The sequence below is a fragment of the Thalia democratica genome, chromosome 2 (assembly GCF_965202585.1).
Source record: "Thalia democratica chromosome 2, ktThaDemo2.hap1.1, whole genome shotgun sequence".
NCBI lineage: Eukaryota > Metazoa > Chordata > Thaliacea > Salpida > Salpidae > Thalia > Thalia democratica.
Genome location: NC_139166.1, coordinates 23,964,161 through 23,989,792, shown reverse-complemented (window position 1 = coordinate 23,989,792; position 25,632 = coordinate 23,964,161). Strand labels below are relative to the sequence as shown.

The window sequence follows — 25,632 nt, the reverse complement described above, 5'->3', positions numbered from 1 at the left end:
ATCTAATTTAAAAGCTTTTTTAAGTATTATGAGTAAAGTACAGTTTAAAACCTTGTTTAAAAAAAGTTGGCATAACCATGAAGACTTCAAAGATTGGTTACTTGAGGATGTAGACAAAGAGAAGTTTAAATGTAAGTGGTGTGGTGATGATACACCAATGGCCTTATCCAACATGGCTATAAGGGCATTGAAATCGCACAGTATGTCGAAAAAACATCTTAAATTGAAAGCCTCTAAGAGTAAAAATAATGCAATTACTTCTTATACAACCTTCCTTCTATTATTAAAGAAGAAAAATGAGAATGAGGTATTAATAATTTGTGTTAGAAGAGAAATTTTTTTTTTAAGATTTGAAAAATACTCAGGGAAACTCAGGGAAATTTAAGGTTACTCAGGGAAATTTTTGGTCACTCAGGGAAGATTTTTTGGCTCAAAGAGTGGCAACCCTGTGAAGAGGCAAACCAGGCTTTACATCAGAAGCATTTGTTATCATATATTGTCTGGACAACCAGGTCACACTAGCAAATATTTCAACTAGTTTTAATAATATTTGGATTATACGCACGAATCGGGGCACACAATATTCAACAATATTTGAAGGAACTTTTTCTTATTACAGGGTTGCCACACACTCAGGGAACTCAGGGAATCTCAGGGAATTTTCAAACTGTAGAAAATCTCAGGGAAACTCAGGGAATTTTGGCATTTTTCTTTTAACTCAGGGAAACTCAGGGAAGTTTTGATTTTTTCCCTAAATTTCAGGGAAGTTTTTAAAAATCTCAGGGAATTTTTTTTCTAGATCTAGAATGAGGTTTAGTTAATCCCTTTTCAATATTTTGTTCAAAAGTAATAATTTTTATTATTAAAGTGGTTATTTAGAATTTTTTTTAGCCTTGCGGCTAGTTCTTCAATATTCTTAGTATTAAAATTGTAGTTTTTTTAAGTTTTAAATTTATATTTACTTAAGTAAAATCAAACAGTTTAGAGAAATGAAAGTTGTTGTTAACTATTCATTGAAAAGTTTTAATAAACTTTTTATTTATAGTTACTTATGTAGTTTAAAAAACACTATGTTGTACTATTAGTTCTTACTTTTTAAATAATAAAGTTATTTGTTATTTGTTTACAACTACTTGTTTTCAGTAAAAAAAATTAAAATGAATACAGATTAGTGTTTTATTACTTTTGTTAAAAAAATAGAGGTTAAATTTTTGTTTATAAATAATAATTTCAAAAGTAGTAGCAGTAATGGTAATTAAAGTGTGAATGTTTTAATATACTTTACAACTTTTTTGCAGATTTAATTTAAAAGCTTTTTTAAGTATTATGAGTAAAGTACAGTTTAAAACCTTGTTTAAAAAAAGTTGGCTTAACCATGAAGACTTCAAAGATTGGTTACTTGAGGATGTAGACAAAGAGAAGTTTAAATGTAAGTGGTGTGGTGATGATACACCAATGGCCTTATCCAACATGGGTATAAGGGCATTGAAATCGCACAGTATGTCGAAAAAACATCTTAAATTGAAAGCCTCTAAGAGTAAAAATAATACAAATACTTCTTATTTTGGTGGGGCTAATAGTTCAACTAGTATATCAGCTGCAACTTCTTCAACAGCTGCTGAAATTAGTTGGGCTCTCAAGTGTACCAAAGAAAACTGGTCAGGAAACTCTTGCGATAATAATAACACTTTATTCACTACCATGTTTCCTGATAGTGAAATTGCAAAAAAGTTCTGCATGAATAGAACCAAATATTCATATATAACAAACTTTGGTATAGCCCCTTTTTTTAAAGATGTCTTAAAAAAAAACAGTTTTTTGCTCGTCTTTTTATTCCATTTCATTTGATGAGTGTTTCAATTAAGTCTTGCAAAAAACTCAACTAGATTTGGTGGTGAGATGCATGAAGAAAAAAAAAGTACACTGTCAATATTTTACTTCAGCATTTTAAGGTCACTGTACTGCAGATAATTTAAAAAAAGCCCTATTGACCGAAATTCAAGAGTTAAACCTAAAAAATTTGATCCAAATTTCAATGGATGGACCAGATGTGAACGTTGCTGTTGCAAAAAAAGTTGACTTTGATAGAGAGGCTTCAGGTCTACCTCAACTTATTAACACAGGGTCCTGCAGCTTGCACATTATTCATGGTGCATTCAAGTCCGGTGTTGAAGCTACACCTTGGAAAATAAAAAAAGTTGTAAAACATCTCCATTGCTTATTTGTTCACACATCGGCCAGAAGAGATGACTATGTAACTGAAACTAGGTCAACCACCTTTCCTTTATCATTTTGCGCCACAAGATGGTTAGAGTCAAAGCAGGTAGCTGACAGAGCCATTTTAATTTGGCCTAATGTTGTTAAAATGGTACAGTACTGAAAAAAACTGCCTGGTTACAAACAGCCACCAGGTCAAGATTTTATAACTATGCTATAAAGGATGATGTATTAATAGTTGTGAAATTGATTTTTTTTAGCTTTGTTGCCTCAATTTTTTTCATTAAATTTAATGCAGAAGCATACACATACAACCTTCCTTTTATTATTAAAGAAGAAAAATGAGAATGAGGTATTAATAATTTGTGTTAGAAGAGAAAAATTTTTTTTTAAGATTTGAAAAATACTCAGGGAAACTCAGGGAAATTTAAGGTTACTCAGGGAAATTTTTGGTCACTCAGGGAAGATTTTTTGGCTCAAAGAGTGGCAACCCTGTTATTATTTTATTGATATTCAATATATATTTACTACCAGGTCCAAATTTGTTCAATCTGCTTTTTAAAAAGTAAAGACATCGGTAAGGTACGCACTTTGAGAGGTACGCACCCAAGTAAAGTAAGCACTAATTTTTTTATTTTATTTAGAACAAAATGTTCATAAACTTTTTACAGGTGTTATCAGAGACGAAGACAAGCTTTTTAAAGCAAAGAAAGAAAACTGTAACTACTAATGACATTTCAACTAAGTTTGACATTTTTACTGTATCAAAACTTTACCGTCTGACATATAAAAATTATTATTTTTTTGAAAAATTTATTTTATTAAAACTAAATAAAAATAATAATTAGATTTAAATTAAGTTTTGTTAAACAAAAGTTTAATTAAACTTGTACAAGAACTATTTTAAATAAAAATTAATTATATTTATCAGTATATAAAAGTAAGAATGCAACTATTTCAAAAAATGAAACTCTAACATTAAATTAAATATAATAACTTTTTAAATTTAAACTACTGACTTTTTTTTTTATAATTAAACAATCAACTTAAACTTATTTTCGAAACTAATTAAATATAAGAAATATACTGTATTTTTATATAAATATACTACTCTGAGTTTTCGTTTTACTGTGTTTCTTTTTTCGTCTACTTTGTTTGCTGAAAATTAAATTTAAATAAATAAACAAACATATTTTATTAGATTGTTATTATACAATTAAGGTTTTAAAAGTTTTAAAATAGTTTAAAGACAAGTTAGTTCTAGAATATTTGAATACTTTGTCAAAAACTGAAATTTCGAAATAATTTCTTTAAATATAATTATTTACCTAAAACTTAGTTCTAAAAGACCGTTTCATAGCATTTCAGAAGCAACTGCTACGCTCGTTTTAGTTTTTTAAAATAAGAAACAAAAGTAAAACATTGATTTAAAAAAAGTTAAAACAATATTAAAAACTATTATTATATAACAATCAATTTTGCTTAATTTGTTTCATTATCTCTACAAATTTATGCACGCATAAAATTTATTGTTTATATAAAGTTAACAAGATATTTTATATAGATAAAGCTTTGTAAATTGTATTTACGTCAATTATAATTTATCTTGCTGAATATTACTAAAATTCAATTAGTCAACTAATTACTTATCTAAAACTATACAAAATGTTTGTCCGTTGCAACTTATTAGTTTGTTTACTTTTTAACTTGTGAATCAATTAAATTGTGATCATCGCACTAGCGTAAAACAATTGTTAAGTAATAAACTTTTTAACAATTTAACTTTTGTCATAATTGTATAAAGGTTCCTTTATTGTGAAGCTCTTTAAAAATTTATTGTTAAAACTTCAATTTAATTTAAAATATACTTTTGTTAATTAAGCTTGTGTTTAATTATTAGATTGGTTTTTGTATTATAGATGTTTAGTTAAATCTTGTACCGCTATGACTGGTTTTTTCAGGACAAAAATTGATGATTCAAATTTGAAAATTAAATACAATTTGTTTATTTATTAAAAAAAAAGTCAGTAGTTTAAGTAAATTAAGTTATTATACTTAATTTAATGCTAGAGTTTCATTTCTTTGAAATAGTTGCGTTCTTACTTGTATATACTGATAAATATAATTCATTTTTATTTAAAACAGTTCTTGACAAGTTTAATTAAACTTTTGTTTAACAAAACTTAATCTAAATCTAATTATCATTTTTATTTAGTTTTATTCAAAATAAATTTTCATAAAAATATTAATTTTTATTGTCAGACGATAAAGTTTTGATACATTAAAAATGTCAAACGTAGTTGAAATGTCATTAGTAGTTACCGTTTTCTTTCTTTGCTTTAAAAAGCTTGTCTTCGTCTCTGATAACACCTGTAAAAAGTTTATGAACATTTTGTTCTAAATAAAATAAGAAAATTAGTGCGTACTTTATTTGGGTGCGTACCTCTCAAAGTGCGTACCTTACCGATGTCTTTACTTTTTAAAAAGCAGGTTGAACAAATTTGGACCTGGTAGTAAATATATATTGAATATCAATAAAATAATAAGAAAAAGTTCCTTCAAATATTGTTGAATATTGTGTGCCCCGATTCGTGCGTATAACCAATATTTGTTTGTTTATGTTTTTTTATGAGTAAAAAAAATATCTAAGTTGAATCTTATATAATTTTGTAGTAAGTCACCATAACTAGCATTTTTTTTCTTAAGTTAGTTATATTAGTATTAATAGCTATTTTGTATTATTAGTGTTGCCACACACTAACTAGTGCATACCATTTTTTTTAGTTTAAGAATTAATTTCTCTAATTAGTATAAGTTTCATACATACATTTAAAAATCATACATTTAATTAAAATTAGTTTTTGTCAAAGTTTTAAATAAAACTTATCAAAGTTATTTACAGATATATGGTGTGAGGCTTGATGACCAAAAGATCTTTCTCCATACCAATCCATTGACCATAGTTGTGAGCGTTCACTTTTTTCTTTCTTTCTAAAGATATTACTTTGCAGTTAATTTAAGTTTTTTTTTTTTAATTTTAGTGTTCTACTTTTATAAAAACTTATTTCCAAAGTATAAGGTATCCATACCAAAGCTAGGTAGACACCTTTAATTATATATGGAACTTTCTTATGAAAACGGTCAAAAAATTTAATTCACAAAAACAATTTTTTGAGTAAATCAACTTTTTTATGTTTTACAGATTTAATTCAAACACATACATAATATAATGAAATGAGCAGAATGTGTACACTGTATTGAGCTACAACGAAACAAAGTTGCAAATTCAATAAAACTATAAAAGTGACAACAATAGTGATATAATTGAAAAAACATATTCTTATAATTTAACTCTAATTCACACAAGCTCAAACTTATATTTGACAGCAAGAAAATGTTGACAAAATTATCAAATGCATTGTCCACAAAATATTGTTGTGACCAAAATGTGAGTTAAGATTTGATATTTTTGAGCTTATGATTGAGTCAACTGCTATAAGGAAACAAATTTATTAACATAGTTTAGACAGTTTGAATTTTAGATGAGTTTTTAACTAGATCTTGTTACTTATTGTCTATAACTTTATTTTAAAACAGCTGTATAAGTTACAGAAAATTTTCAGGTTTGTTGTTTCTTCAAATCCACTTTTTCTTTTTATAATAATTTTTTTTTTAAATACTATATGAAGGTTTATGTATTGTTTATAGATTTTTTTGCAGTGTTTGTTTATGTCGATTGTTTTGTTTTTTTTATTTAAATACAAGTATACTTGTCATTTTATGAAGAAAGTCACAAATTGTATAAACTTATTTATTGGATTTAAATTTCTAAAATACAAGGCTTAAAACGTGTTTTTTCAAATGTTTTAGCTAAATAAACTGTGAAAACTAGTAATTACAAATTTATTTAAAATAAATAGTTTTAATTAAACTATTTCATACTGAAATAAAATATGTTTTAGTTGGTCAGTACTTTGGTGTAAAGAATTTTAGTTTTGTGATAAAGTGTTTAGTTTTTGATTTAATTTGAACTTTTTAAGCTAGAATTTTATTCAGTGATTACAATATGAAAACCTGAAATGTATTAATTTTTTCTGAAATTTACAACTTTAAGTCTAAAATAATAACTAACTTTTCAAAAGATTTTTGACCACATTTTTGTTTTTTTTTTATGAAATAAAGATATTTCAGTCAAAATTTATATATACTGTGCATAATTTATATAATTCTGTATACCTTTTGTAACACATTTCATTGTTTATCACATTGTGTCCATAAATTTGAAAAATAAAGTCAAAAATTGTACTTAATCTATGGTTTTTGTTTAAATTACTTTTATTTTTTTTTAGATACTAAAAAGTATCAATATTAATTAAAATGTTAGTAGCTTTTTCTAATAAACAACCTTCTTAATAATCTAGTATGCATATCAATTATTTTAGAAAGTTTGGAAATCAGCAGTTTGTATATTTAATGTTACAATTATATGAATGTTAAACAAGTTGTTTTTGAACATTAGATAATTTAGATAAATCACAACCATTTTGATTTATTTAGAGTAATTTTACAGCATATTTCTTAAAAATCACCTAATGTCATACAACACTGACAGATACGCCACAGAGTACGACCCTTTCAAAGTAAGCTGCATCAACGGTGACAACCAAAGCAAAGTCCATGACAACGCCGTGCTCAGGGCCGCAGCGTGCTGCTACAAACCGCCAGCAAAACTGGGAGGATGCCCGCGCAAAACGCTCTTTGTCAGTAGACTGAGCATGAAAACCACTGAAGAAACTCTCACCGAAATATTCAGCAAGTACGGCAAGCTGGTCGATCTGCACATTGTCAGAGACTTGGTCACCGGAATTTCTAAGAAGTACGCATTTGTGGAGTACAAGCGTTCCGAGGACGCCAGGTTGGCATACAGGAAGGTGCATGAAGAAGTTGTGGACGAGCACAAGGTTGTGGTGGATTGGGAACGTTGCAGGAGGATGAAGGGGTGGGTCCCGAGGAGGCTGGGCGGCGGTTTTGGCGGGAAAAAAGAGTCAGGTCAGCTGCGCTTTGGTTGCAGGGACAAGCCTTATAAAAGGAGAGAAACCGGTGATAAGTTAGTACAAGTTAAAGAAATAAATTGAAAATAATTTTATAAGTTTTTTTTATATTTAATACTAAAATTAATATTTTTGTTACCTAATACTAATATCTGTTTTCTTCAGTTTAAATAAGTTTTAATTATTGTGGATTGGTAGTTATACAAAATGACAAAATTTCACTTTTAAATAATGGTTAAAAACTGTATACATGATAAATATGATGATACTATCAATATTTTCTAAAATTCTAAGAAAGTCAACTTTATGCTTTAAATTTATGAGAAGTTTTGTTTTTAGTGTTAGATTGTATTTTTAAAATGTAATAGTTTTTGACAAGATTTCTAATGCTTCCAATCTAAAACTAATTTAAGAAACCGATTTGTTAGTTGAATTATTTAATGTTTTTAAATCACAATATAACAAATATTTTCTTTCAAATAAGTTTGGTTATAATTTTTGAAACCTGTATATATTTGGTTATTTTTTGTTACAGTTTTTGTTATATTTTTGACTACACATGTATTTATTTTAAAAGCTTTTAGCAGTTACGAAACTACTCATTGAGTTTAGATATACACACAAAATATAGTTGTTTAAATGTTAAACAATATAAGTATAAACAATAAAAGTATAATTTGTTAAATAAAAAAATTTATTTGCTACTTTCTGATAAATCATGTGTTTTTTAATCATAAAACTTGAAAAAATGTGAAGCATTCTGAGGATGATATAATTCTTATTTTATAACTATTTTACATTATTATAACTTTTTAATTACTAAAGTTAAATTTTGTGTTTTATATACACTTGTTAACAGTGAGTTAGTTGTACTTGTAGATATTTTTAGTCAAGAAGTATATTTTGACTTGAAAAACTTTCTGACTATAACTTTTAGCTAATTTCAATTTTATTAACAGAAAACTACTTGAATTGAAACTAGAAATTTTTTTTTTTAACTTCACTGTGTATTTCTATTTTGTCTAAATAGACTTTAATTTATCAAGTTAAGTTCAATTTGTTTTGCTTAAAAGTTTTGTTTTATTTTGTTTATAGCATGTTACATATTCTTTATTAATTCACATTTACATATCTTTAATAATTTAATGTAGAATTTTTACTTTATTTTTCAACAGAGCTACACAGTGTGTAGGAGCCAAAGTACAATTAACAACAGTTTTTAATCATTAGCACTTTTTAATTAAAAAAAATACTTCAGTGATGATCATATAACTGTAAAACACATTTTTTAAGTTTTTATAAAACGCAAACATTTTATAACTTTTTTAAAAATTTCCGATGCAAATGTATAAACCCCAATTTTTTCGTGCTCATTTAACTCAGAAGTATGTTAATTCTCTTCAAGTCTTTCTTATCTTTTATTTTTAAAGTTATTGACTTTAAAGTTTTAATGAGATGTTCCTTGCATTAATATAAAAAAAAACTTTTTTAAGCGTTAAAGTAATTGAAAAAATAAAATTTCATGATCAAAACAAAAATGCATCAGTTTTTTATATTATTTGTCGGAAAATAAAAACTCAAAACTTGAAGTTTCCTCAAGAGGATTCTGTTTTATTAAGTTATGGTTTTACTCATAAATTTTGTGAAATATTAATTTAAACTGTAAGAGAAGATAGAATTTAAACGAAATAGTCGTTTTTGCCTTCTTAATTTTTGGCCCTTCTTTATAAACTAAACTATTTATTAAACTCTCCGACTTTGTAGCCTTATATCTCAAAAACTAATTTTCACTATATGAAACGGTAGAAAGTCACTATTAACTAAGTAAAAATCTTTAATACTAGATCAACATGTAAAAAAAGTGCTGACTCCCATATGCCCTTTTTATAAAGAACATGTAAAGAAAGTAAAATCATGAAAAATTAGCTTTTATTATAGAACAGAAGTAACTTATTTAAATATAACTTTTCACCTTAAAAAGTTTTCTGTGCACAGTAAAATAACTTTAATGCACAATACTGTGTACACCGTTAAAACCAATGATATAAGTAGTTTTGAAACTATTTGCTATAAAAAAGTTTAATTTATAAAAGTATTAAACAACAAAACTAAAGTGTATTCTTTTATTTAAAGAAAATAAAATGTTGTTACCAGAGAAAAAAAATAATCGAACAAAAATTACTCAGAGAAAGTGCCATAAGTTGGAAACTATTGTTAAAAGGTTCAATTATTTGAAGTAAAGTTTTCTTGATTCTAATGTTTTTGATAAATTGAATAACATTTTTGTCTACTGATAATTAAGGGGTCGGCAAACTGCGGCCCGCGAGCACAGTTTTTGAATGGAATGCGGCCCTTGAAAAAAAATATCTGCGTCCCGCGACCATGTAGATGTGGCCCGCTAAACAAAACTTTTTAAAGTCTTTTTTTTTTGGTAAAGTGATGTAATTTATTATTATTTTTTTAAGTCAATGGAAAACGTTTAAAGCCCTAAAGAAAAATTTACTGCTTAGGCTTATGTAAAAAAAACAGATTGGCTTTTTTGCAGTATTTTTTCTCAGTTTAGATAATAACTTCTTCTTTCAACAGCAACTGCTTAATAAGTTTCATAAGTACTTGGGTTAGGTAAGTCATTTATGAAATAAATGTCAAATAAATTGACTAAATGCGAATGTCCTCTATTTCGTACAAAAGTAATGCACGACAATGAACTGCAATTTGATTAAATTAAAACTTAGGTGTTTTGTTTAGCATGAAATTTATACCTAAGTTTTTATAATAATTATTTCTGCTATGTAACGTAATTAAATGTACACAGAAACATTAAAAACTTTATAATATAAAGACATAGGCAAAATTGTTTGTTTTTTAATTTTGAGTCGTTTAATTTTTTTACATAACTTTTCTGTGCACTTTAAATTAATTCTTATGCACAGTAAGATGCTTATAAGTACGGTGACCTTTCAGTTTTTAGCTAATTTTTTAGGGGTAAATACCACAAAAATACCATGTTTAAAATTTAAGATTATTTAAAGAAACTTTTATTTTGATGGAATTAGATTTTGTAAAATCCTACCCAATGCAAACTGTATAAGACCCAAAAAAAGTGGCCTTTGAGTTTTTAGTTGTTTTGTTTTTACATGTAGCAATTATCACTTATACACTTGTGCCCAGAAAGTTTTAATGTAGCTCTTCTTGAGTTTTTGAAATAAAAGTTCAGTTGAATCCTTTTTTAATTTTAAAATCTCCGACGAAGTTTCAAACATTAGGCTGAACTTTTTGCTTTATAGATTCGCAAAGAGAACTTCTGATGTATGTCCTTTTCATTTTAAAGTTTTGGTTTTAATTACATGTAAAACTTTAAGTCCTGAGGATGCTATAAACTAAAATAATATTTAAAATGGTTGTACACATATAAGTTTAAACGCACACTGGCTTTAAAAGCAACTGCATTTAAGCCTGAAAACTTTTTTAGAATTACTTAGTAAACCCAGGCTGATTCAAGCTAGGTTTTAGTCACTAAGACTAATTTTCAATTGCCTTAAATAAGTGCTAGCCCTGACCCTCTTAAACTTGAAAAGCAATTTAAACGTACTATTCTAGATTTAATTTTTTTTGAACAACGCTGTACTTAACAATGCCTTGCTTTGTAATAAAAGTTTACGAAACTTATTTTACTAACAACAAAAATATATAATAACACAGTATTAATGGCCTGTTTTTTGTGTTTACATTCATTTTAATGGTTAAAAATAGCACAAAAAATAAAAATGAGCTTTTGCAAAATAAACCAGTAAACGAAAAAAAGAAAATAAGCTTTATAGTTAAAACTAATACAGTTTTTTAAATTTATTAAACTTTTTTTGTTTTTTCTGTATTATTATGTAAAAATGGTTTTTGTTAGTTTCACTGTTTAAAGTTTTGCAATGATGTAAATAAAGCGAGCTCTACAGCCTTTAATTAATATTGATTGAGGAAGAAAGGCGTAAGTTAAACACGCAAATAACATTAAATGTAAAAAAAAATATTAAAAATTATATTAAAATATCTTTACTTAAGTTTTACATTTAAAAATTCGTATTTAGTTAAACTTTATAATCATCAGTCAGAAAAATTAAAACTTATCTTTGAAACTGTATACTAACTAAACATTTAATAAACTCACTTTTCACTTCAAAAAGACGCTTTGTGTAGTTTTTAAAACGTTTGTTAAACAAAAATAAAAAGAAAGTAAGTATCCTAACTACCTGGGAACGAGTCAAGGTTGCACGAAGACAAAATTGCACGAGGGGACAAAATTGCACGAAAACAATGTTGTACCAAGGGTCAATTTTGCACGAGTTATAATTTTGCACGGAGGGTCATTTAAAAAAAAACTACCGACCGAGAGTAAGTGTAACAGTGATAGTAAATATAAAAAAACAATAATAAAACTATTATAAAAATAAAAAATGAATACGTAAAAATAAACTAATTATAAAGAAAAAAAAGATACCGACCGAGGGTAAGGGTTAGGGGTTTCAGTGATAATAAAAAAAAACAAATTGTAAAAAAAAAAATAATTAATAAAAAAAAAAGGAACCAACTTAGGGTAAGGGTTAGGAATAACAGTTATAGTAAAAAAAAAAAATATAATTAATAAAAAAATTTAAATGAAATTCAATTAGTTCAAAAATATCTCCGTGCAAAATTGCAAAACTGTCATCGTGCGAAAGTGTCTTTGTACAAAATAGGCCCGTTTCGCTATGGTATAGCTATGCCTAAAGTATTGGTCAAGGTCTCTAATTAGGGACAAGGGTAAAACTAATTTAATAAGCTTAAACTGGTTTATTTGTATTCGGTTTTAAATATGTTTATTTTTTGAACTTTGTATGTTCAGAATTGACAAAAAGGACAACAAAACTTTGAAGCAGTTTGTCTAAAACTAGATGAGTTTCGTGTCAGTAGTGTTAGTTGAAAACTGGCAGATAAGAAACATTTCTTTGTTACTGAAACATAAATCAGTGTATATGTATTTTAACGCTTTAGCGCTTGAAAGATTTTTGTTTATACTTTAGTTCTTATACAGTTCTTAGCCTGCCTGTACTAAATGGTTTGCAATTTAAAAAAAAAATTATAACATCAAATATTTTATTAAAAAATAATTTTTGTATAGTTTAAAACCAGTAGTTTTAAATTTTAATTTTTTTAGTCATTTCTTACAATAAAATTTGATATTGTGTAACTTTAGTTAGTGTTGAGTTCAAAAAAGGTTTTTAGTAGCTTTCAACTTTTGTAAAAGCTTAATTACATTTTTTATTATGTTCAACAACTTTAATTATGTTCAACACGGAAATAAAAACAATTTACTTCCTGAAACTTAACTGTATATAAGAACGATATCTCACAAATACAGTTAATTTTAGTATATTTATGATTTATGTGTTAAAATAAAATAACAAAATGAAGAAAAAGTATTTTAATTTAAAATTTTTCTAAAATCCAACAATTTTAAACATTTTTTGTCTATCAGAGCTTCAAGTAATGTTAATGTTTTTCATATAAAACTAATCTGTTTTATATTTGGATTTTGAAAGGCATCATTTATTTTTTTTGTTTTCAATTAAAAGTGTAATTTTCAACATGAATAGATTAAATATTTAAAACTTGTTATATTTTTAAAACTGTTTAGTTTATTCGTATTATTATTAACTAAAAGCTATTTGAATCAAACTAACTAAAAGTTAAGCAAAACATTTTTTTATCTATTCAGCAAGTATATAAACAAATATTAACAAAATTGTATTCAAAGGTTAAAAATAAATAGTCCGAAAAAAAATGTGCACATTAAAACTTGATTAATATATTTTCTATTTATAAAAAGGAATACTTTTTCGACAAAACTATTTTAAATAGTTGTGTTTCTTTAAACTTTCTTTAGTCTTAGAATATTTTGGATAGAAGTCATTTTTGAATGTTTAATCAAAAATAAAGCGAGCAATTTTCCCGCGAACTAATTAAATAAGTTGAAAAACAGTTCTGTGTCCACTTATCATATTTTTACTAAAAGTAATGCCCTCAATTAAGTAAAAATGACTTATATCCAATTAAAAAAAAATATTTGTATTCATAAAGATTTTTAATAAATGGACCTTTCGAAAATCAAGTCAAAGTGTTTTAGAATGCAATTTTCCCCTAGTGTAAAAGTTTACGATGCATATTTACTTAGTTGACACAAAAGAGTAATTTATGTTAAATCTAAGGTTATTAACAATATGTATTAGTATTCTTTTATGCTTTCTTTATTATTATGCTAATTAAGCTTATACTTTGCTTAAAACAATGATTTTAAAACTCTTTATATTAAAAAATATATGTTTAATTATTCAGCAAATTAGTCACTTAACTAATTGATTAGTTATATTTAATTTTTCGTTTTATGATTTAAGAAGTTTTAACTTAATCTAGTTGTTCAAAAGCGTATAAAATATTTACTAAAATCATACGCTATGGTTCATATAAATAAGGATAATATATAACCAAGTTTTTCTTACTTTAAACGTTTTTCTGTAACTTACTGAAGAAAAATATACATAGAGTACATTTATTGTTTGTGACTGTTAATTATCACAATTTAAGTGTCATTGGTTTAACGAAAATACAAAGTAAAGGTGCGTATTAGAAGTTTAAGATTTATGAATATATCTTAACTTAAATATAAAATTGAATTATCAAGTAAGTAGTCTTGAGACCGTTTTAGTTTATAAGTGTACTCAATAGATATTGTTTGTCGAAATATTATAATTCTAAAACATATATCAAATGTATAAAGACTAAAAATTTTTAGCTTTTAAAATAAATTTTTTTCTAAATTTAAAACTAAAAAAGTATTTTATTTTATAAAAAGTATAAAATACAATCAAAACATTTTCGTTCATAAAATTGGCAGTTTTTTGCCAAATTTTAAACAGTTTTAGTTGAAAGTAAAGAATTTGTCGACTTTGAGTTCTTAAATTATAACTTTGATCTTTATTTGGCCCTAGAAAGTAGATATTTGGATAAGTTTCAAACTATTTCTCCTGCCTTGGAAAAATTTTCAAAAAACAATGTTCCCTTTCTCGAAACATATTTGTCCGGAGAAATTTTCATCAGAAGATACACCGACACTCAGCTCGAAGATGCGGGTGAGTTCAGAGAGGCCTTTTTGAAAAACATTTTTCCGGGGTATTCAAAAGATGGCAAACGTAGCAACATAACAGAGAGTGACTGTAAAAGCAAACTGGATGCAGAAAAGTCGTCTTCAAATGAAACTTCTGGTTCGTATTTCAATGGCTATCTCATTAAAGTCGATGGTATATGGAAAATAAGAAAGGCTGAAGGCAATGAAGTTACTTATACAATCGTTCAAGGCAACAACATCATGGAGTTGTTAGAATTTTTGTATGCTTTCGGTATATTCGACAATCAAAAAGATCATTTTGTCAGGCAAAAGGTGTTGGTATTGATCCAAATGAAATATCAACTCGAGGAAGTCAACAAAATGACAGGAGGACACATACTTATGATTGTAGAAGACTTTTGGTATTGGTACAACTTGGAAATCGACTTTATTCAGCGGGCCCTCGATCTAGACTACATATTCTATGGTTTAAAACAAAACGATGACGAACTGTTTTTTGGAGTTGATGGAAACAAACGCGTTCCTGGTGGTGAAGACAGATCATTTGCCAGCTTGTTTGGAGAGTTTGGAATCGGATTTTATGATTCCTATGGAAGTTTAGAAGGTGTATATTATATGCGAAAGTTTTATAATAATATGATTAATATTGATTACATGGACGAAGTACTGATATTTGAAAGTCAACAATCTGATATAAAATCTTTAGACGATGGTTTTTATGAAGGGTAAATTTTTATCTTGATTCTTTGCTATTCTAAAAGACTAGCTAATAAACTGAAAATTAAATTTTTTGATAACTTTTTAGTATTCCTTTGAAATGATAACACACAATAAAAAAAAACGAGTAAAACTATAAATTACCAAGTAATAATAATTGATAGTTCATTATAGACAAATATGTAACTAAGTTTAAAGATAATTGTTTAAGTATTTTAATTTTAAGCTACTTTTAAAAAATTAGTATATTTACAATATAAAAGAAGACGTTGTTGATGTGTTGATAGTTAAAGAATGTTCTTAAAACAAATATTCAAAATTTCTTACACATGTTTATATAAAAAGACACATCATTTCATCATCCACTCTAATTTATCTACAATTTAGACATTTACCAACTTTATAGTCTTATAAAGTACTAGTAGCTTAATTGAATCATTCAGCTAAAGAACTAATTATACAAAACGTAGTTATCTCACTCTATGCTTATATAATGTTTAAAAGTTTGTTTATATTTAATATTTGCAAAAACATAAAATTTTAGTTAAAATATACAAAACATGCTTTTTTTTTTTAATGTGTTATGGAAAATTAAGTTTAGACATTTTTTGATATTGTTGATATTTTTTATTAAATTTATTTTTTCCTATTTAAGACTTAATTAAGTTATACAACAACAATAGACTTGCTAGATAAATTAATTTATAAAAGTATAAAGTAGAACTATAATAATTTAATAAATTAGAGTTGTATCGATAAAACATTTTCAAGTACTCTAAAAACTTTTTGGTAGCTTATAAACTAACAATAAGTGCTTTTTTTTAATGCAAAAGTTTATTTTCTATAATAAGCTAAGAATCAATAGTACCGATCAGAACTTCTATTGAAATTGTAATTATCAAACATAAAGTCTTTTTTAGATAATTTTATAATTTTTTTCTGAAATCAATACTTATTGAGACGTATCAATAAGCAAACGATATGTAAAAGTAATCTTTAAAATAACCAGTAGCAAATTTATTTTTGTCACAAAACAATTATTTTGTAGAACAAACTACCACATAAGATAATATCGTATGAGAGGGCAGAGAACTTTCGTTCAAAATTTAAACAGTTGATCTATATCGAACATTTTTTAGTAAAAATGATTAAAAACCTTAGTAATTTAACAACAAAAATAAGTATCTAATGAAACGTTTATCTCAATTAATTACTCGTTCTGATTAAAAAAAAATAGTATTTTTTTACTCCTCCTCCTAAAATTATTCAACCACTTTATTAACTTTATTAAAAAGTTTTTGTTTCAAATTTAAATCTTCTTGACTAGCTAACTAAAAAGTTTATTTTGATTAAGTATGTTATGTACTTTAGTAGTGTCTTTATCAAATCTTTTTACCTTAAATTTGTTATACTCGATTTTATATACTAAATTTAGTTTATTTAAAAGCGAAATCAACCTATGTTTGGTAAGCATTTTACTTTTAATTTTGTGTATTTTAATTTATTCGTTTTCTTTTACACTAATATGTTATTTGTTCTCTTCAACTGCATTCTGTTTAACTGTCTCGGGTTCAATGTTCTGGCCGATGTGCTTTTGTCGGTCATTTCATTTGTTTAACTTTTTGAGCTGCAAGTCATCTCAATGGTACGACGACAAACAAATCGAACAAATCACCACAAAATTATCCTTCTCGGATCTGAACTGCAATCACGTGCAAAATTTCGTGTCACCTAGTAAAAACGACTATTGATTTTAGAACATTATTGTTACTTATTTGGCTGTGATAGGAAAAAAATTCGTTGAGTAATAATATAATGATTTGACTTACTGTTGTTGCAAAAAATGTTTATAAATTTAAAAATTTGTTCTAATAAAGAGACTTGCCAGTTTTTCTTAAGCTTTTGATATAACAAGCTATTTCCTTGAAAAATTAAATAAGTTTTCTATTAAACTTTTTAATTTTACAGTTTTTAACTTTAACTGCATAAGACTAATTAATTTGTCCAATTAAAGATAAAAACAAATTGCTAGGTATAGAAACTGGCGTATTTACATTCAACTTAATGGAATAAAATCATCCTTTAATTTCTTTGTTTGTAATAACTTATCTACTTTTATAGTATATAAACTCTACTTATCTTATAAAACAACAAACGCTAACTGGTGTACGAAAAAACCTATTGCTTACTGACTGAATAACCGAAAGGTTACTTCGTACACCAGGTCCTTAAATCAAACTTTTTAAGCGCTTTTTGTATCGTTTAATAAACAACATTGCTTTTATGCAAATTATCCAATAACTAGATTAGTTGTTCATGAAGATCACTAAAAGAGTGAATTATTGTTTTATAATGGAGTTTCTTTAAATTTATAGGTATTTGTGTCTGCCAATAAAGGTTCATTTTTTTGTTAATAAATAACTTGTTTAATATTTTCTATGTCGTGAATTAGGTTTGTTTGACGATAAAAACTAGTTTCAAACATTTTACTTATCAAAATTTTCATCAACAATAAAATACCTAGAAAAAGTAAAAAAATTAACTTAAAATTTTAATTTTTTTTAAGGCTTAAAGTAAAGTAAAAATAGTGCAATTTTTAATAAGAAATTTTCAGTCTTTTACTGAAACAAATGTAAAATGTATTTTAATTTAATATTGTAATTGTGTTGTTTTTTTTTTTAATATAAGAAATCCTGTGAAAATGTATTATATTATATCCAGTATATTGCTTAAAAAACTACAAATAAATAGCAAATGATATGCATTTTATTTCTTTTACACTGTTTGGTACCTTTGAAGTATTTTAGATTTTAACAAAACATAGATATTTTTCCAAAATAAAACAATTAGCTTTTTTAAAATGTTATCTTTTAGTACAACTATACTAATCATAATTATATAACTTTAAAGTTAATTTAAATAAATCTTTTCTTTCTGTAACTTTTAGTGTATAACACTATATAATTTCAAAAAGATTAAAACTAAATCAGTTCTAACAGAAATTAATACTTAGTTTAGCAGACTTACTTATAACTTAGTACTTCTTAAATACAGATTTTTAGCTTATATTATATTAAAATATATTAAGATTAGCTTAACTTTTAACATTTGTTTCATTAATTTTAGTTTAATAAACCTTTTTTAATTAAAGGTTTAGTTTTATAAACTTGTCTTAACAGTTTTTTATCATTAAAATTTGTTTAATCAGATTAAAAATAACTTAACTAGTATAAAAAGACTCCAATTTTACTGAAAACATCAGTTTAGAACATGTGTGTGTTACATATACAGTTGTATACATGTTAAACAAATAAGCTTAAAAATAATTAAACTTTAAAAGAATAAGTCGAAGATAATTTTGATTTTTTTTTGTCTAAGCTTTTAAAAAAAATCAAAAAAAAATCAGTACAACCTGATTTATAAAAAACTTTTTTCATCCATAGAATTATATTTTTATATAAGTTTAAGAATTATTGGAACGTTTTATTATAATTGCTCTGAACAAAAAATACATATTTAATTTTAGTTTTTATAATCTAACATTTTTCTTTGATCCAGGTAAAAATGAATAAGGCATTGGTAAGTGTTTCTACTTATTTTTAGTTGAAATATTACATTTTTCTAGACGTTGAAAAACTTTACTACTGATTTAATAATTATTTAAGAAGATTATTTAAGTATTAAACAACTAAAAACGAGTATCACAAATATTTATATTTTATTAGAAGTCAGTTTATCTAATTAATATTCAAACTTTTTTATAGGTTTTTGTTTTTGTTGCACTTTGCTTTTCTAGTCTCGGATTGGCAAGAGTGAGGAAGCCTATGTATAAAAATGCATCAAAGTTCTGGCCGAAAGAACCTGTTTATATGAACTTCAGGTAGTTTAAACTTGCTTTTTAATAACAAATGAATATATTTTTTTAACAATAAGAGTTTTAATCTTTCCTGAACTTGAAGTTTTTATTTTATATTTATGCATATATAAGCAATTAAGTTTGCAGTGCAGTTATGTTTTTATTAGAACTACAAAAGTTCACCATTAGTGTTTTTCAGCAAAAATTTAAGTAATCGAAAAGGGTAAATATATTTTTGTACAGTATAAAAGTAATGTCATCTGAAGCTGCATAATTTTTTTCAACAATAATGTATGTGCTTTGTTTTTGTAATAATTTATTTGAAATAAGTAACAACAAATTGGTTTAGTACCAAAGTTAATGAAAACAATTCAAAGTAAAAAACCAGATAACTATAGGATTAAACTATTTACCGAATTAAAGTATAAATTTAACATTTCTCAATTCAGAGATTTTTTGGACGAAAACAAGTGCAAGGTGAGAGTGAGCAGAAGGGGTTTCCCCTGGATCGTGTCCGGCTACTCCAAGCCGAAAGCCTTAGCCATGTGGGATGTGCTCGACGTGAAATGCGACGATTTGAACGAGAAGTTCCAAGCGGCCAAGTGCCGAAACTCGCAGTGCAACTTGGGCAAGTTCGGGATGGGCAAGCCGGATTCCGTCAGAGTCAAATCGGCTCCAGTGTTCGCGTCGAGGCACCTCAGCGGAATGGCCGAGCACGACACTGTTCTCGTGCCCCAGGGGTGCTACTGCAGCGTCGTATGAGTGTCTGTGGTGTTTTAGTGACTTTTTTAAGGAAAAAAAAATTATAAAAATTCCTTTTTTATATTAGAAGTTATAAAAGTGTATTTATTTTAAACTGTTTCAAACTTATTCCAAATTAGTCCTTACTTTTGTAAATTAACACTTTAAATACTAGTTTTAGTGTAAATAGAAGATTACTCTATTAGTTTTTTAGTTACTTTTTCTGATTTTTGTCGTACTATTCTCAAATATAATAAAACAAAAAGATTTTTTTTCAGCTTAGTGTTTTTAGTAGCTTGGTAATTGATAGCTTAGCATTTAATTAAAAGTTGTACAATATAAGTGATAGAAAAAGAGCTTTATCTTTAACTTCAAATTCATTTCAAAAATAGTTTTTTTTTATTCTCTTGAATTTTTACCAATTTTAATACTAAATTTTCTTGTATAGAACTAAATTAGGCTATATAAAGCCTTTGTATAAAGCAATTCAAAGCATACATAGATATTAAAACTATATACTAAACAGGAGTAAACTGCATTTTAGAAATTCGCTAAGTTTAGCAACCTACGATACAGATAGTGATGTCTGAAGACTATACTATTTTTAATAAATTTTTTAGCAGTATAATTTAGACTAACAGGGTTTTTTTAACTTATAAATGTATCCTACTATTAACATATTTTTCAAAAATTTTATACTTACTCTACACTTGAGGTAGATAAGTTGAAAGTTAAGAGTAAACTTAATTTTTACTATGATATGGGTGTATTTAAAATCACTTGATAGTTAACTTAAGTCTTTAAAGAATAAGAATACCTTTGCACATAAACTTATTTTAGAAATTGTAATTTATCCAGCATAACTTAATTAAAAAGATGAAATATTTGAAAACTAATGAGAAAAAAAAAAAGAAATTTGTACTGTCATTGAAAACCATTAAAGTTAAATCCTAAGAAGCTTAAACAAATTGAAAATTTTTACAGATTAATGCCCTACTCTATCCTTCATTACTTATATGAAAACTGACTTTTATTACGAAAGGTTTTAATCTAATAATTTAGTTTAAAGCTTTATTTTTAAATATTAATTGCTTTTTAAAAATATTTCAATAGTTAAACATTTCAGGTTTTGCTTTGAATCAGAATATGTTTTAAACTTTCAAAGTCTTAGCCTATAACTTTAAGTTGTTATGTTTTAAACAAAACCAATATATTTTCTGTCAACACTATCTTATTCGAACTTAAATAACACATGAAAATTATTTTTTAGTTTGTATACAAATCAGCTACACTTAGTAGGTAAAATGTTTATAAAACATTTTTAAACAAGTTATACGCCTCACTTGGTAAAGCATGAACTATATAGAGCTTATACAGATTTTACTTAGGTCTATTGTCGTCTTGCACAACTCGCCAAAAGTATGTTTTTTATCGAGTTAAAACACATTTTCAAGAAATTCAATACATAATTTTAAAATAGTTAACAATTGGTTTTCGCTTAGGTTCGTTAAACTTTAAATCTAAAATGTTCTAATATGAAAATTAATTGAAAACATTTTTTACAAGATAGTGCAACTTAAAATTTTGAAAGTTAAGATTGAAGATTTATTAGTTCATTAGATTTTATCTTCTTGATTAAATACATCAACCTACTGTGTAACCTCGCTTGCCGTATAACTTTACATTTATCAAGAAAGCTTTGTGTTAACAAAACATTTTAACTCTAGATTCAGACGGTCCTTCACACCTGCAATTTTAAGATCTTTTTAAATCTGTATAGACTTTTTAAAGCAATTTTTTTTGACATTTATTCAAAGTCGTGGAGTTTTCAAAAACTAAGTGCGTTTCAAATTTAGCCATGAGTATTTTCGAACAAGGGTTGAACTTGCCATGTTACGCGGTTGGCTGCGTTACTAACAATAATGTATAAATTTAATAAGTTAAAAAAATTAAGGATCAGTCTAAATAAGTTTAAACATTATTTTAATTCCTTAAATTTTCTAACGAGTTAGGATATTACTATTGCTCTGGAAATGAAACTATAAAAAAAGGATTTTTGATAGCAATAGAGATATTACTATAAGCAAAAATTTTGCACAGGTGTTATTTCAAATTTAACTGTTTTTAAAACTTTCGACTAGGTTTTATCACTTTAAAGCTAGTTTTAATATTATAACATGAAAAATATAAGGACTTTTGACATAACCTAGCATTAGCTGCTGTAGAAGTTTGTTTAAAAAAATATTTATAATATATGCGTAACTATAGTTTTGTGTTTACGTCACTTAATTATTTTTATAAATCTTAAAAAATAATTATTTTACAAAACGCTTTGAAAACACTCTATACTCTATAGTGAAGTGTAAAATAATTGGTTATCTTAATATCGATAATGGAAAACAAGAACATGACATCTAAGAATGATGTCAAGTCTTTAGGTAAGTCGTTTTAAACAACGATTAATATTTCAAAAAACTGGCTTTAAAGTTTACAATTTGTTTAGTAAGTTTGTTTAAACTGTACAAGCTGGTTAAAAAAAAACAATAATCTTGTAGAAATTCTAACTTCTTTGACATTTGTATATAACTTCCTTAATAGCTGAAGAAGAAAAGTACGAAGTTCCCAACGCTTCAGGCTTATTACCCGATGTAAAAAGTTTGTTCATTTTTATAATTGTTAATTACTTGTGCATTAATTTGTTCATTTTTTTCATTGTGTGTTATTTATTATAGGTTAAATTTAAACACAATCATCGCTAAAAAACAATATACCCAAAAGTTTAGATTTTAAAACAACTTTTACTTAACTTATCAGAACCATCCTCAAGCCGTTCAGGTAGAAAGAGAAAGCTGGAAAGGTAAGTTGTATGACTTTGTTTATGTACTCGAAAATTACTATTAATATTTAAACAGGCAATTGGAAGAACCGGTTGAAGAGAAAAAAGCGTGTCTCCCCGGTAATATCAGCAACGAAACGTGAGTTGAATTAATAGTACATTTATTTGTATAGTAAAGAAACTAAGTTTGTTTCACAATTGAACAAAAGTTTTTCAAACTGTTTCAACAGAAGCTGTTATTATAAGTTTATAACATTTTAAATGTTTGACAAAAGTTTTAACACATTGTTGTTTTTTTCAAATACAATCTCAAACACATTTAGAACATTTTTGTTAACTATAAATATGTTTTTTTTGACTAACTTCCAATAACTTTATTGATAATAAAAACAGCGAGGTCAAGAAGACTAAGGATCAAGGAACTCAAACACATGAGTTTACGAAAATGACAAGGTCTTTATGGAGCAGACTTTTTAAAGTTCCAAAAAGAAGTTAGTATGCATTTTTTGTTTTAATTTGTTACGTTTTAATGTATTTTTAAAACGTATTAATTAATATAAGTATACATTATAGTATTTATTAACAATAAAATTCTAAACAGAAGCAAGAAAAAGGTCCTGGGTGACTAGGCTTTTTCTGGTGCCAAAAGCTAGTAAGTATTGATTTTTGTTACAACTACTGTTTAAATTTATATTCAAAAATAGTAATATAAACTTAATATGTTTATTAGTTAAATTTTAAAAACTACTGCGTCCAGCAAATGTCAATGACTAACTATTAGCTATGTTGAAAACTATAAAAGTTTCCCTAGACTATTTTTCAAAAACGATTGGTTTAATTAATTAACGTTAATCAAAATATTTTTATTTATAATTTTTAAGTAAAGTTTAATAGTTTCATAGCTTTTAATAAAAAATTGGTATTGTTTACTTTTCCTAAATATGAATTATTTTTAATTAAAGAAAACTTAATTTTTTTCAGAGCATGGAATGAAGCTGCGTTCCATCAGCAAAAAAAATGAATGAAACTTATAAATTTTGTGTTTGTTTGTCTAAGACCTAGCCCATATTTGGTTTATCAAAAATAATTGTTTGTCAAGTTGTTGCCACGAAGTGTCTTAGTGTAAAACCAAAAAAAAAAAAAAGCTCTATCACAAGTTCAATCAAGAAAAATACATCTCCTCCAACCGGTAGAAGCTTTGTGATCTTCTTCACAATCAGCAACTATAATACCAAGAAAATCGCTACACCATCAGCAAGTAAAAGATCAAGAACAATGCTACACCATCAGCAAGTAAAAGATCAAGAACAATGCTACACCATCAGCAAGTAAAAGATCAAGAACAATGCATCACCATCAGCAAGTAAAAGATCAAGAACAATGCTACACCATCAGCAAGTAAAAGATCAAGAACAATGCAATACCAGCTGCATTTAAAAGATCAAGAAAATGGCTACGCCATCAGCAAGTAAAAGACCAAGAACAATGCTACACCATCAGCAAGTAAAAGATCAAGAACAATGCAATACCAGCTGCATTTAAAAGATCAAGAACAATGCAATACCAGCTGCATTTAAAAGATCAAGAACAATGCTACACCATCAGCAAGTAAAAGATCAAGAACAATGCTACACCATCAGCAAGTAAAAGATCAAGAACAATGCAATACCAGCTGCATTTAAAAGATCAAGAACAATGCTACACCATCACCATGTAAAAGATCAAGAACAATGCTACACCATCAGCAAGTAAAAGATCAAGAAAATGGCTACGCCATCAGCAAGTAAAAGATCAAGAACAATGCAATACCAGCTGCATTTAAAAGATCAAGAACAATGCAATACCAGCTGCATTTAAAAGATCAAGAACAATGCTACACCATCAGTAAGTAAAAGACCAAGAACAATGCAACACCATCAGCATGTAAAAGATCAAGAACAATGCTACACCATCAGCAAGTAAAAGATCAAGAACAATGCAATACCAGCTGCATTTAAAAGATCAAGAACAATGCTACACCATCAGCAAGTAAAAGATCAAGAACAATGCTACACCATCAGCAAGTAAAAGATCAAGAACAATGCTACACCATCAGCATGTAAAAGATCAAGAACAATGCTACACCATCAGCAAGTAAAAGATCAAGAACAATGCTACACCATCAGCAAGTAAAAGATCAAGAACAATGCAATACCAGCTGCATTTAAAAGATCAAGAACAATGCTACACCATCAGTAAGTAAAAGATCAAGAAAATGGCTACGCCATCAGCAACTATAATACCAAGAAAATCGCTACACCATCAGCAAGTAAAAGACCAAGAACAATGCTACACCATCAGCAAGTAAAAGACCAAGAACAATGCTACACCATCAGCAAGTAAAAGACCAAGAACAATGCTACACCATCAGCAAGTAAAAGATCAAGAACAATGCAATACCAGCTGCATTTAAAAGATCAAGAACAATGCTACACCATCAGCAAGTAAAAGATCAAGAGAATTGCTTTACCAGCTGCAATTAAAACATTTAAAAGTTTCAGAATCATTATAAAGAATAAAATATGTATATTTCTTAAATTGTTATGATTTTAATAATGTTACAAAATCTTAAATAAAGTTATAGTTAAACATAACTTCCTTAACTGAACAAGTTACAAAAGTAAAGCTATGTCGCAAAGAGAACGTTATCTAATTTCACAAAACTACAAATAACTCAAGTACAAAATATAAGTGTTAACTAATTAACTGTAGTGATATTTGAGGTTGACATAGTTTCAAAAAATTTGAACAGTAGCAATTTATGCAGCAATTAGAAAAACCAGACATAATACATATACACGGTAATCTCTAATGACAAAGCTTTTAATATAAACGAGTATAAAGTTAGAACTAAATTTTGAAAATAAAACAAGTTTTAAAGTATGATTTCAAATTTGATATGAAAATTTTTGAGTAAGTTAAATTTTTAGCAACTAGAACTAAAAGACACAAATAAAATATTTTACTGAAATTTAATTTATCTATAAAGATAGATTACTAGCCAAAAGGTATAAAAACA

General features: G+C 26.4%; 1 protein-coding gene across 1 annotated transcript; it reads left to right on the top strand.

Moving 5' to 3' along the window:
* Positions 1-437: 437 nt before the first annotated feature.
* On the top strand, positions 438-7,560 carry LOC145829552 (U11/U12 small nuclear ribonucleoprotein 35 kDa protein-like). The gene is made up of 4 exons (XM_082937391.1): positions 438-512; positions 5,120-5,182; positions 5,420-5,665; positions 6,830-7,560. The coding sequence occupies exons 3-4, from the start codon at positions 5,631-5,633 to the stop codon at positions 7,350-7,352; spliced, it is 558 nt and encodes a 185-aa protein (XP_082793517.1). The 5' UTR covers positions 438-512; positions 5,120-5,182; positions 5,420-5,630; the 3' UTR covers positions 7,353-7,560.
* The last annotated feature ends 18,072 nt before the right edge of the window (positions 7,561-25,632 follow it).

Coding starts and splice junctions, on each gene's coding strand:
- LOC145829552 (XM_082937391.1), top strand. CDS start 5,631: ATGCATTGTCCACAAAATATTGTTGTGACCAAAAT. Junction 5,666..6,829: donor AATATTGTTGTGACCAAAAT/GTGAGTTAAGAT, acceptor CAACACTGACAG/ATACGCCACAGAGTACGACC.